At 37.7% G+C, this 14,338-nt stretch overlaps 1 protein-coding gene across 20 annotated transcripts in view; it reads right to left on the bottom strand.

Annotated features, from left to right (window-relative positions):
- ELAVL2 (ELAV like RNA binding protein 2) overlaps positions 1-14,338 on the bottom strand; it is a 176,546-nt gene that overhangs the window by 15,324 nt on the left and 146,884 nt on the right. For all 20 annotated transcript variants that reach the window (XM_055137408.1, XM_055137380.1, XM_055137384.1 and 17 more), the window contains one exon: positions 380-533. In XM_055137408.1, coding sequence (XP_054993383.1) covers positions 380-533 — 154 coding nt within the window. The remainder of the gene's footprint in view (positions 1-379; positions 534-14,338) is intronic.

Here is a 14,338-nt window from a genome sequence, read left to right as displayed (position 1 = left end):
TCTTCCTGGGAGGATGAGCTGCATACTGCTGCATTAAACTATGCTTTTACAAAAATAAGATTGTTTATTAATACTTTATAAGCAGGATGGGGTTTTTTATCACGCAGCAGCTTGGAAATGAAGATTATAGCATCTGTAAATTTATTATAAGCCATGAAACAGGCTTCGAACCTGCACCTTCAGGGTAGAAGTGACGCAAATTTGCTCTCTACACTCCAAAATCTATTTTTATCCATGCATATTTATGAACAATTCCAGCAGAAAATTGCATTTCCTGGCCCACATATACCTTAACTGTGTTCTAGAATCGAAGGGAGAATTATTTTACAATCTGCCAGTCAGAAAGCATAAAAACTGTCCAGGGCAGTTGTCTACTTACCAGTGACCTGGTCAACAAGAATACGAGAAGTAATGATGCGTCCATACTGTGAAAAAAGCTGCTCCAATTCCTTCTGGGTCATTGTTTTCGGAAGCCCACTGACATACAAATTTGCATCTCTGATAGAAGCTGAACTTGGGCGAGCATAGGAAACCTGTGTGGGTCAGGGTTGAGGGGAGGTGAGGGGAGGAAGAAATATATACACAGACTTAGTTACCCCCCTTTAAAAATGCAAAGATAGCCTAAAGTGATTGAGCAGCTTTTCTATAAGGAGCATATAACACTGGTGTTGATGCAAGTCCCGTTTTAGCTGTTTTATATCTGAACAAATAAGAAATATTGTGTCTCTGGATTGAGAGTGTTTAACAGTAGGAGGTCAATAACTTTTTGAAACAAGATGCTTCAAAGGTCTTGAGCCTGATCATATGCATACTGGGGTCAAGAGTCTAGTCCACACCATCCCCTGAGTACCATGAGCACTGGGTGGGTGACTAACCACCAAGCACTACCATGTGTGGCACAAAAACTAGTTTTCAAAGCAGAGCAGTGATATACAATCAACTACTTTCAGTAATAGACAGTTTTCATAAGCCAAACCCCATATATGCTCAATCTAATGACTAAACTTGGCAACGTTAAGTTCATCTCACACACTTCTGTGACATTTTTCAGGCCACAACTATCTCTAGGGATGGTGATACGTTTCTGTAAAATATCCTATCATACATCAATATGTGCTGCTTTGATTTCTTCCAAAACAATTTTCTCCCATCCTCGAATTCTAGACACTTAAACGCAAACAAACTATTATCTGTTGTCATCTCTTGTGACTTTTTCACATATCTTTTGTTTTCTTTTTATGTAAAGAAAAATTTTTTACTGAAAGAAATTTAGAGATAGGTTGAGGGGATGGAGGGGTGAGGGATGAAGGGGGAGAAATGTGTTCAAGAGAGAACATGGGCTGGGAAGAAAACAGCAGAGGAAAGAGAGATACATGTTCAAGAGAGAACATGGGCTTAAAAAAAGCAAGCAAGTTTCCCACAAATCTTCTTAACCTTAGTTTTCCAAGGTTTTAAGTCCATTTATTGACTTTACCTATCATTTTCTACACCTTTTTGAAAAGCTATATATCTTTGAGACACAGTATTCAAAATTCTGTAAGAACTGTAGACAGCATAGGTCTGAGTGAATTTATTATCAACAGTCTTCACATAAAACTTCATGAAGGAAAGAATTTCTGTTCTCTTTTGTCACTATATCCTCAATATTTTGGCAAGATTTAGATGCCAGAATACTACTGAATAAAACCAACCAAACACTACACCTTGTTGCTCTTCTTCATTTTCCCAAGAGTTTAGCAGACCACAGAATTTAAAGCATGGTTCATCAAGTCGTTTGCATCAGCAGTTTTCAACCTGGTCCACACACCAGTAATATTTTCAAGTGTGAAAAAAGTTGAAAACCACAGAACCAGGTATTGTTCAAGTTATGATAGCTCTTTGTCTAATAACCTAATTAACAGCTGGTTATGATTTTCAGATTATCTGAGCTTCACGCACCATTTCTCACCACATTCCTTCTGGCTGAATTCTAAGTTCTTTTGAGCTAACAAAGGGTATGAGAACATCACATATCCCTTTCTCCATGATAATCATAAAAACTGAAAATTTTGTTCATTAGCATCCATCTTTAAACAAATTCACCTCTATTGCAAAAAACAGCTTTTACAAAGAATATCAAATTCTCCCCATGGTTGAATCATGCCCAGAGCTCTCTTATCACACTTTTAATGGCCGAGCTTTATACTACTTTATAAAGGTCATTCACTCCTGCCCTAGTCGCATTAGCACTTAATACTGATATACTTTAATACACAAATTTGCTCATTAGCAAGTGAAACTCTGCCTGCTTTTCCAAAAGCTATTATTTGGAAGTTACATTACTATTGTACTGTCCACAGATACAGATATTTGGAATATGATGGGGAAAAGAGAAATTATGCCTAATCTTTAAGATTAGTGGTGACAGGTGAATAACTGGTGAATAATACAAGTGAAGAGTAAGAAATAAAGGGAAATTTGAAGGAAAAATAATTTAAACAGAACCTCTTGGGGCTGGAGAGCTAGCTCAAAGAAGTGGAATCCTTTGCCTGGTATGCAGAAGGCCCAGGGTTCAATCCTTGACACTGCATTAGCTTCCAAGTACTCTAAGTATAACCCTGTGGCCCCAGCAATGCTGGGAAGGCACCAAACAAAACATTAAGCAGCAACCTAGCTTGGGGACTGCTCTCAACTGAAAAAGCAGTCACTTGTTATATATATGCATTCCATAAAATACAAACAAATGAAGGTGCAATTTCTTTTTGCGAGTACAATACTCAATTATCTGGGCAAGCTATAAGTCCCATCACTTGGGTTCCCTTGGTATCTAGGACTCCAGGGCTTTATTTCTGTGACAGGAAGCTCTGAGCCACTCAGTTGTTTAGTCTGCTCCAAAATGTGTGACGGAAGAGTTTCCTTCATTAAATATCACTGCCTGTGGGCAATAGACTAAGTATCTACACATTCTCAAAGTTAACTACCAGTGACTGATAGAGCAGGCAGCAAATGCAGGGAGCTTCTCCATGAGATCAAGGTGTGAGGCAAGCCAACAGTGGCTAAAAGGTGTGTGGCTTCAAAATTAGATTCAGTTCATTAAAGTCTCTGTGAAGCTGGATAGACTGTAAGTCTATTGCCACATAATTGCACCTTGTTTTGTGTGGTTATTAGGAATAATTAATCCCTAATCCAACCAAAATGCTTAATTAGCAGGCTAGGCGACTATGTAATAAATATTATTTACTTCCACATGCATCTGAGAGTGTAGGTAAAAACACAAACCATCAAAGTCAAGAGTAACCCGAGTCCATTGCCGTGCTCCAGAATAATTGACTCATGCAGTGACATTCAATGCTTTGTGCATTTCAGAGGCGTGTGGGTGGAGTGTTTTAGAAGTCATCCTAAAATATATTTAGGAAAATGGGTTTATATTTAGGGCTTATATAAAAGGTTTGAAAACATACTTAGGTCAGTTATGTTATCTGCCTCCACGTCACCCCACCCCTGCACGCCCCCACAATGCCCCCCCCACCACCACCACTTTTCTCCAATGTCTGGTCATCAGTGTTAGTTCATAGTCTGCAAAGACTGCATCTCCTTATTTTCTGGATTCTTGATGTTCTCCAGCATTTAGGACCTTGATCCAGAAAAGACTCTCTCTCCCAAAGGTATTTCCTAGAAGCAGTAAATGACTTCCTTAAAAGCTTGCATTTGACATTCAAGCAAATCAACCCAGAGACATTCCCTACTATCTCCTTTCAATAACACTCACACCAAACCTGTATTCCACCTAACCAGGAGCCAGATCATCAGGGACCACTCCTACAGCCCACCGCTCTCAGAAGTTATTCATACTATTCAGCAGACTTAAGTACTTTCACCTTTTCTTTGCTCCTAAGACCCCAATATTAACTCTGAGGCATGTCCTACCCTCTCCCATTGGCTTCACGACTATCTCTGATGGTTCCCCATGTGGGTCTACATGACAGGTTTGCTCAGATTTCTATCTATGACTATCAACGTCGTAGGTAAAAGTTATTTCTGTAAAAGTTACTTCCATGTCATTATATCATATCCTACCTGATTATAACAAACCCTGGAATGTGTTATGAATAAAGCCCTGTACTGCAACCACAATGCCTAAAATTTAAAAAAAAAATTAAGGTATTTTCCAGAGCTGGACAGATTGCCCAACAGGGTGAGCATATTTCACATATGGGAGATTCACAGTCAACCCCTACACTGCCCGGATCTGCATGTCAACCCATCCACACCACCCCACACCACCCCCACTCCTCACCCTGACAGCACCAACAGAACCAGATGTGCCAGCCCCTCCAAAATTAAAAACAAATCAGTATTCACAAAGTTACTCAAAGAACTGGTTTCCATCGCCACAGGCAGAAAGAGGTGACTAGCTGTTATACAGATTACAAACTCATGTTGGAAACAAAACAATATTTGCATTGAATTTACATTCAGAAACTAATAATAAATCACCATTTTCTAAGCATTTTCTAATACAGTATTTTGTTTGTACTTCACTGCAACCCTGAAAGTAAGCAGAGTATATCACTATGTTTTATAAATGGGTAAAGACAGAGAACACACCTAAACTCATGCACAAGTGTGAATTCTGGATCCATATTCTGTCTTCTGACCCCATTTCTTTGTATTCATGCCCACTTTTTCAATCTAAGCACTACACTGCAGTAACTTGCTGCAGAGCCTTTAGAGCAAGCTTGCTGGTGCACTTGCTCTAAAGGCTTGGAAAAGTTATTCTTGGTTGTTTCTTAAACAAAGACACACTAATTTTGAGCACAGAGAGCAGAAAATAGAATAATGCCATTAGAAATTATCATTAAGTTATTTAATTTTATTTTCTATGTTTGTTTTTTTTAATAATGTGACTCTATCTCACCTCCCTGTAATAAAAAAAGATGAGTGGTTCTCTAATTGAGATTAACTGTAGAAACTGTACTTTGTCACATATATGCACCAATAAATTACTTTCTAATTCTTAGAATATAATTAAGAGATACAAGTAGCACCCTACCACCAACTTCCAGAAAACACATCTACAAGGACAACTGACCTACTCCCATACTAGTAAAAACAACGTTGCATCACTTTAATCCATTATTGTCATGGAAGTGGAGTAGTCCCGCTCACCCCACTTCACCTACTCGATTAGGAATATACTTGGCATTAAGCTCTTCGCAAGAAAAAAAATTACTTCTTTTTTCAATCTCAAAATACTATAAGTAACAAAATGCACATTCAGAAAAAAATGAGGAAGAAAACTAGTAGTGGGTGACAATTTATACTTTGAAGGTTCAAATCCATTTCCACAGACCAATTTTGTATCTGGTGATCAGTGACCTTCTCCATTCTGATATTTCAATGAATCTGAAGCTTGTGTAAATATTGTATTTAAATTCCCATGAGAGAACCACTTAAAGCTTTCTTAAACACCAAAGTGTAAGTCTTTGTGGTTTTTCAAGACTAAAATTCCTTGGAGGGGACCTAAGAAACGGTTGTGTTTTATGGAAAGCTCTGTATTAGAAATACTTTATTACAAAAAAACATTTAGTATATATCCTCTTTGAGGTCAAAATAGCTTCTTAACCAAGCGAAAGCTGTTTTCCAATATATATTCACTGAAATAACATATAGACTCAGATTTTAAATTTTCACTGCCATTTAAATAGGTGAATATTTAATGCCTCAAAAGCAAGGTTATGACATGTCAAAACTACTAAGTGAAGGATCTAATTTAAGAGGCAGCCAGAGAGTCTGCAATTTAAATATTTAAAGATGATACAAGGGAGTACAACTCTGAACACCAATCTATTCCAAAGATAGCAATTTAAAATTCAGGTTTATTCTCAAACTTCTCACAACCCTGAAAATGATATAATAAACAAAGACAAGCAATACTTAAATTACTATATGGAAAAAGAAAGGAGGCAGTAAGAATTATCCGTCAAATAAATGCTCTAGTCAATAGTTTCTCAAAATGTTCTGTATAAATAAGACCTAAAAATAGAATTAAAAAATAAAATTATCAATGTAATTAGGTCTCAAAAACAGAATAGTTTGAAAGACAGTATATTCTTCATAATTAAAAACTCAGTTCTTCATCAGTAACTAAAACTAATTACACATTCAAAATTCAATAACAACACATAAACTAAAAACGAGCTATTAAAACTTAAGTTAATCAAAGCATAAGGGCTTAAAAATGTCTGTAAGAATTTATTACACACAATGAAGTTTTTATTTCCAATACTGTATTTTCAATAGTATACAATTTAAATGATTTGTCCAAAATTTCAACTGCTCTCATTTCTGATACATCAGTGACAGCAAACATTAATAACAATAGGTTAAAGTCTGAAATTACATAAATGAAGATAGATATTCCTTCTTCACATAACTATGGACATTTGAAAAATATCTCATTGGAAAAATCATCCCGTGAACAACTTTTATCCCTTGTCAAGTACTGATTTAGAAGTTAAAACATTAAACTGAAAAAATTAGGCACTTAAAACTTCATAGTTTTTAAAAGCGCCATTCAATCTTCCTGTCTGAAAGGAGTGAACAAGGTCATAGTTATGTCTATTCAAACTGAGCATTACTGTTCATATTTTAAAAATGGAGCTTTGATGGGATTGACTGAAAATGACACTATTGCAAAATGAAAGCGCTAACTGTGAAGCAGTTGTGAAAGTCTTATGGCAGCACCTGTCTTTATAAACTGGTGGCAACACTGACCCTCCAAAAGAGCCCAGAAGAACATAGGAGGTCATGATCTTGAAACATATTTCAGTCATAGATCTCAAAATTCACTGGAAAGGAAGGAATGTATTTTGATTCAATTGTAAATGCAAAACTCTAGCCAGGAAAAGGTCACGAATAAGGAATTTACATATATATCAGACTTCAAGATTAAGTATTGTGTAGGGGCAAAGGCATTTCACAAAAATGTAAAACCTGAGAGAACAAAGCTGACAGAAATAAATCTTTTATTAAAAATTAAAGATTAGCTTGAGCAAGATTAGTGCTAGCAAAGGTGTTTAAGCTGAAGGAATAATCACACCTAACCAGAAGGTTCAGGAAAAGGTATTACAGAATGGTGAGGTTACCTTTAATAGGTATGTCCAAGCCCAAGAATTTAGAATTCTTCATCAATGGAAAATGCATGAAGAACCGCAAATTTTACTGACACCAGATTTGTTGAATGCTGTCCATATAAACACCATTCTAATAAGAGAAGTTGAATGATGCCACAGGAAACACTTGATGGTACTATTCTCTGCTTAAAATTTTTCAGGGCTCCCTAGTCTTTTAAGATTGCTTTCAAATGTCTTAGTTGCATGTTCGGGAACTTGTCTGCCTTTGCTATATAAGCACACGGGTCCAGGGAGATCAAAGAGCTGGTAAGGTGCATTCCTTGCAAGCAGCCGTCCCAGGTTCTATTACCTAGATGACATATAGTCCCCCTCCCACCTCTACAGGAAAAGGAAAAGGTATTATAGATCCCTGTGATCCCTCCAGTATAGTTTGGTGTGGCTCCCAAACCAGTAGTTCAGAAAGCTTCCTGCCTGCTCTCTTAATTCCTTTGCTATTATAAGCGTTTTCCTTCTGTTCATCTATACTTCGGTCATTTCAAACTACATGGTAACACCTAGTCATTGGTTTTATAAACTGTGAGTTCCTGACTGGTGTTCTTATTCTCTTAAACGCCAAGATATACTCACTTTATACCCTAACAACCTGCAATTGGTTTAACCCCTAAAATTAGAACTTTATCTTTATCGTACTTTGTAAATCAAGGTGCCTACCACATATTCACTATAATGAAGATGATTTGGGGTGTATTCTTAGCAAGGGTTGGGGTGAGCAGAGGAGTGGCCAGGGCTGACCCCTATAGGCCCCAAGTACTAAGGCCTATATTAGCATTTCAAATTTAAGAATAAAAAAACTCAAATATAGTTTTTCTATTTGTGTCTGCTCTATATTTTATACCCAAATTTATTTTTGAAGAAGAGGAGATTGTACAAAGGTTGAGGCACACTTCTGCTTCATACCTGAGTTATGTTCACTTCTGATACGACTACGACGTGACCCTGAGTTCTACCAGATGTGGCCTTTGGCCCTACCCGTCAATACCATCAGGTGGCCCAAGTATCCACACCACTGCAGGTTCCACGCAGCATCTCATCCTTGGGCTCCTGCACAGAACCTCTGGCTGTTTGGTCAAGAATCACTGATGGGGCCCCTAGGCACTGCTTGTGGGCTCTCCTACCTCCAATTTCTTTGGTGTTGGATCACATATAATGATGATCAAGTGCCACTTATAGGTTAAGCTGTTGGGTGCAGTGAGAGGGGGACCAGGAGGTACAGGGATCGTTGTTCTTTCCAAAACCCAAGCATCTTTAAATTAGTTGACACAAAAGAACTACTTAATTATATTCTATAATCAAACACAATGAACACTCCCATCACCTCATCCTCTTTCACAGTGATCTACTATGAGACTAAAGTGAGATGCACAATAAATAGCACAGGATATTTCTTCTGTAAGGCAGTAATAGAATGATAAATGAACTTCATGGAATTATGTCTAATTTTAGATTAGGGACACGTGTGTTTATGAATATGGGGTGGGTTGCAAATAATGCATGAAAGGAGCACTTAATAATCCAATGTGATTTCCTAGCATTAAAAAAAAAGATACAAATTAAACTCCACTAACAGAGAGCACTAAATTTTTTGTTTTATACAGTCACAGAGGGCCTGATCTAAAGCTCCATAGAGAGCATATTCCTTACATTCATAAAGTCCTGAGTTCTATTAAATGCATTAATGCATTCAAGAAGATATTCAAAACCTGAATACTATCATTATGTATACTAGGAGGACGTTATAATAAAAGAAGGAGATTCCAGGATATAGCAATCAATCCTCAAGATGTCTGGGCTTCTTCCATACTGTCAGAGAAGCAGATTGCTTCAAAGGCTCCTCAAAGGGCAATTGTACTCGAATTTTCCTACAATATTTTATATTATTAGGCTATAAGCTCCTGGAGGGCTCAAGTACCTGTCTCTGTGTGTGTATGTGCATGCACGTATGTACACACGTACACACATCCCTACTATAGAGTTGCACCTGCCAAGCGGACACTTCAATATGTATTGAGTGAGTATATTCAATGGCCTCCACAGGGAAATACTTCTCAGGCAAGAGGATTATGAGGTGTGATGTCTGCTCTAACAACCTGTTGGCTTTTTCATGCTTCACTGGAAACGTTACAAAGTAAATTGGCATACAGATGTACTACTCATCCATTTCTGAGAAAGTCATTTTTTCCTTGAAATGACATCCTAAGGTTGCTTTCAAGATTTTGGAACTTTATTAGATAACATCAACAGATGTCAGATGAGCAAAATATGTACCCTAACTTGACCTTCAAAAACATATATGCGGGGCCAGAAAGACAGCAGAGGAGTTAAGGTGCTTGTCTTGCACGTGGCCAACTTCAGTTTGCTCACCAGCGCTGCACGGTTCCAGTTCTGAGCACTACTGAGAGTGGCCGCCCAGCACAGTGCAGAAAGTAGCTCCTAAGCAGCCGTGGGTATGCCCAACCCTGCCCCTCTCCCCTCCCCAAAACACACACACACACACACACACACACACACACACACATACACACTCTTCTTCTAATGACCTAGTAGATATGTCACCATCAAAAGATTTAATGCTGAGTTAAAAGGTTAAATCTGGTGTAAGTAACTCAGAGCTGTTTAAGAACAGAAGCCAACTACTACTCATTAACAATATATGGGAAAATGAAGACTCTCCTAAAGCTAATGCTGATGGTTTATATTTTCTGGGAATTTAATATTCTCCAAGAGGGGAGAAAGAGAAATTATAGAAAGACAATCATATGCAAAAACACAAGCTAATGGATATTATAGAGAAAATTTTACATAAAAATCTAAGAAGTTATAGTTTCATTTTTGTAGAAAAGAAACAGAAGCAGGTAAATCACTTACACATCACTCAACCATATCTTTAATGAAAGTATCACCTGCTGGGAAGTCACAATTGAAATTGCTGATTTTTCAATTTTTAGAACAAAGAAAAGACTTTTATTACTTCTCATAAGCAAGACATAGAAATCTCTTAATTCAGAAATAAAAGGACAAGTACTCATTGAGGTGCTCTATGGAATAAGATCACTACCTTCATAAAGCACAACACCCAACAGAATAGGAAGGTAATACGCAGTGAAAAATAAGTGCCTTAATAGCTCAATCAAATTTCTGAAATGCAGCCTATAAAGCAACATAGATGTAAAATGAATTATACTTGAATATCCAAGACATGTTTTTTTCCTTATTTATTTATTTTTAATTTTATTGAATCACTGTGAGATAGTTACAAGCTTTCATGTTTGGTTTACAATCACACAATGATCAAATATCCATCGCTCCACCAGTGCACATTCCCCACAACCAATATCCCGGGTATAACCCTCCTTTCCCACCCTCCCCCTGCCTCCTTGGCAGACAATATTCCCCATACTCTCTACTTTTGAGCATTATGACTTGCAATACAGACACGAAGAGGCCATTGTGTTTGTTCCATTATCTACTTTTGACATGCATCTCCCATCCCAACTGGTTCCTCCAGCCATCATTTTTTTAGTGATCCCTTCTCTATTCCAGACAAGATATAAGTATTATTTGCATATTATAGAATGAAGAACCCATCTGAACTGAAATAAACATTTCTTTTGGAGTCTGAAAACACTATATGCAGAGGATTCTAGTGTCCGGGGTGAAGTTTTTATGAGCAATGAGTAGAGATTTGCAGAAATGTGTATGTGCAGTGACAAACATATGCTTTCCTATATGCTAGGTGAAGAAAACAGTTAAAATCAGTGTGGAGCAATTAAAAAGCTAATTTAATTATGATTTGTAAGTTTTCTTCTGTTCTATAAAAGACAGACTCTTTTCCAAAAGTTTAAGTCATATATTTCAGTTGTCTTTGACCTACTTATACATACAACAATAAAAATATAATGATTCCATCTGTGTATACACTATATATGCCACAGAAATTTAAAATTGGTAGTGCTTGTGAATATCTCAAATTAGACTTAGGGATCACCTTTGATCTTTGTGAAATAAGACAAATAATGTGTCCATGAACGAATGAATTAATCTTTCCAGAATTCAGCCATATGATTTCTTTCATAAGTTAGGTCTTCACTTAAAAGAGAAGCACGGTAGCACTGTCGTCCCGCTGTTCATCAATTTGCTCAAGCGGGCACCAGTAACATAACGTCTCCATCGTGAGACTTGTTGTTACTGTTATTGGCATATCAAATACACCATGGGTAGCTTGCCAGGCTCTGCAGTGTGGGCAGGACACTCTCGGCAGCCTGCCGGGCTCTCCGAGAGGGACGGAGGAATGGCTGCGTGCAAAGCAAAAGCCTCATAATTAGCCAGTCCCTGTGCAAACACTCTTCAGCACCCAAAACTAAGTGGCCAACTGCCCTTAAGTTCCTGTTCTGACTGTCCAGGCACTTAAAACGAGTATAAATGTAAAATACAAAACAAGGTTTCAAGAAAAGTTACCTACCAACCATTTCTGTAGAAGGTTATTATTTCATAGGACAAATATATCTTCTAGCCTTCAACTATAAGTTTCTTCCCCCAAACTACATGGTACATAAAGACGTAGGTGACTTTGGATGACACTGTCTCACATATAATAATCTTTTTTCTTATCTGATAAAAACCTATGTTGTGATAGTCTATCACCACTGAAAACCATATCAGAGGCTTCTCCACAGCTAATGACATATCTAATTCCATGGTAGTTTGCAGTCACATTTCAAATAATGGCCCTCTGAAATAAATGTCACTTCTCATACTACACAGTGACATTAAGAATAAGATTACCTTTTGTCATATTTTAACTTTTTCTTTTTTTTTTTTTTTTTTTTTGGTTTTTGGGTCACACCTGGCGATGCACAGGGGTTACTCCTGGCTCTGCACTCAGGAATTACTCCTGGCGATGCTCAGGGGACCATATGGGATGCTGGGATTTGAACCCGGGTCGGCCGCGTGCAAGGCAAACGCCCTACCCGCTATGCTATCACTCCAGCCCCTATTTTAACTTTTTCAATATACAATATTCAATATACACTTTTCCATAAAATGCAGACATTCAAAAGGCATGCAGAATTAACTACTGAGTTAATTATAAATATTTCCTATTTGATATTATTTTAAGATTGGTATCACTGTATCACTGTCATCTCATTGTTCATCAATTTACTTGAGTGGGTGCCAGTAACATCACCATTCGTCCCAGCCCTGAGATTTTAGCAGCTTCTCCTTACTCATCTTTCCCAATGACTGGAGGCTTCTTTCAGGGTCAGGGGAAAGAGATCTGTAATCGTTATTGTTTTTGGCATATCAAACATGCCACAGGGAGTTTACCAGCCCCTGCCGTGCAGGCGGGATACTCTCAGTGCTTGCCGGGCTCTCAGAGAGGTATATATGTTTAATTCTCTCTGTGATGATATGTCCAGGAATACGTTCACTCATGTGTGAGGCTCGGCCCGAGCATGTAGAAAGAGGCCTGGAGCGCAACGGTGGTTGGGTAGTGGAGGTCGGCTGCCGGGCCTGGGTCCCTTGGGGCAGGGAGGGCTCTCACCTGCCCACCTCTGGGGCACCCTGAGTGAAATCAGCCTGGCATGGAGTCCGATGGCATGGTTATAGGGGGCCTCATGTTATGCTCTCTTCTGGGAGGACCAGCCATGATTTCTGGAGGGGCTGATGAGGAGTGGTAACATTATTTTTTAATATTACATTTAATGGTGCTATTAAGCATTTGCTGTTGCTGGAAGAATAGAATGGATGAAATAAAGCACATCTGTGAATAGACATTAGTAACTTTTTTTTAGGAAAGTCTTGGTGTGTGTTTTTTAAATTATTTCATTAAATCACCAGGAGATCCGCAGTTACAATGTTGTCCATGATTGGGTTTCAGTCTCACAATTTTCTAACACCTGACACCCTTACCAGTGTAGGCAGTGACCCTGACAACAAGCTTGGGGGAAAGACCACAGGTCTCTTATCTTCCAATTGTATAATGGAATAACGTCCTAAGGGAATAAAAAGATGGAGATAAAATAGCTACTGTGTGTGTGTGTGTGTGTGTGTGTGAGAGAGAGAGAGAGAGAGAGAGAGAGAGAGGAGAGAGAGAGAGAAGAGACAGACATAGAAGAGAAAGACAGAGACAAAGAGACAGGGAGAAATGTGAATCCTGCAGTGCTCAGGAGTCCATGCAAAGGCCTGACACATGCGAGGTAAGTGTTCTATACCACTGAGCCACATTCTGGACAAAGATAAAATAATCACTACCTAAACCTTAAGTTTACTTTGAAAACATGATACTCAACTTCCAAAGAAAGATTTCTAACACAAAATTTTCTCCTTTAAAAAATTATTTTAATTAAAAAAATTCAACAATCCGCCTGCAAACACCTGTTTTGACGACAAAACACTCTGCAATCTATTCTATTTTAAAAAGTAAATAACAATATCCAGTATTTCATTTTTTCAGATCTGATAAGATTCAAGTGTCAAACCCTAGTTAGAATCAAGTATATGCATGTGCACAAACATGCATTAAATGAAAGTTAGGAAAACATCTGTCAAGGCAATCTTTGACAAGTCTCAATCCATACAAACTATATATTAGTTTTGTTACTACTTTGTTTTTTTTAGGTAGTAATCGGAAACACTTTGGATTGTCAATAGCATTTATCTTTCAAATAGGCCTAATGAAATTTTGTGTCTGAAAACATATATAGAGATCCACACACAGGATAAAGAGTAAAAAGGATAACACAGATGCTATAATTCTCATCAGAGCCTAAAAACGTCTGCATCATCTCTATATCATCTATAACAGATAGTTTCACAGGGCTATCCCCTGAAATACTATTGAATATTTTAGAATTTGAAAGCTACAAAGATATTTTCTCTGACCATGATTAGTCATTAGAGAATAATCACCAGGAAAGCTTTTTGAAGTCAAGTGATTTGCAGGACTTACAGTCTCATTCAAAGCAATTCCTCATTCTCCAAATATCTATTAGACACCTGAGCTATATATTCCCCCAAACAGCATTAACAAAAAGTAATTAATGTGTGCTTAAAGTCTTTCACATGACAGTTGTGACAATTTTATAAGAGTGCTTTTAAGAAAAACACTGACAAATTTAACTGTATACAATGAAGAGAAAATATTACTGTCTCTTACATCACTC

The sequence above is a fragment of the Sorex araneus genome, chromosome 1 (assembly GCF_027595985.1).
Source record: "Sorex araneus isolate mSorAra2 chromosome 1, mSorAra2.pri, whole genome shotgun sequence".
NCBI lineage: Eukaryota > Metazoa > Chordata > Mammalia > Eulipotyphla > Soricidae > Sorex > Sorex araneus.
This window is presented reverse-complemented; position numbering and strand designations above follow the sequence as displayed.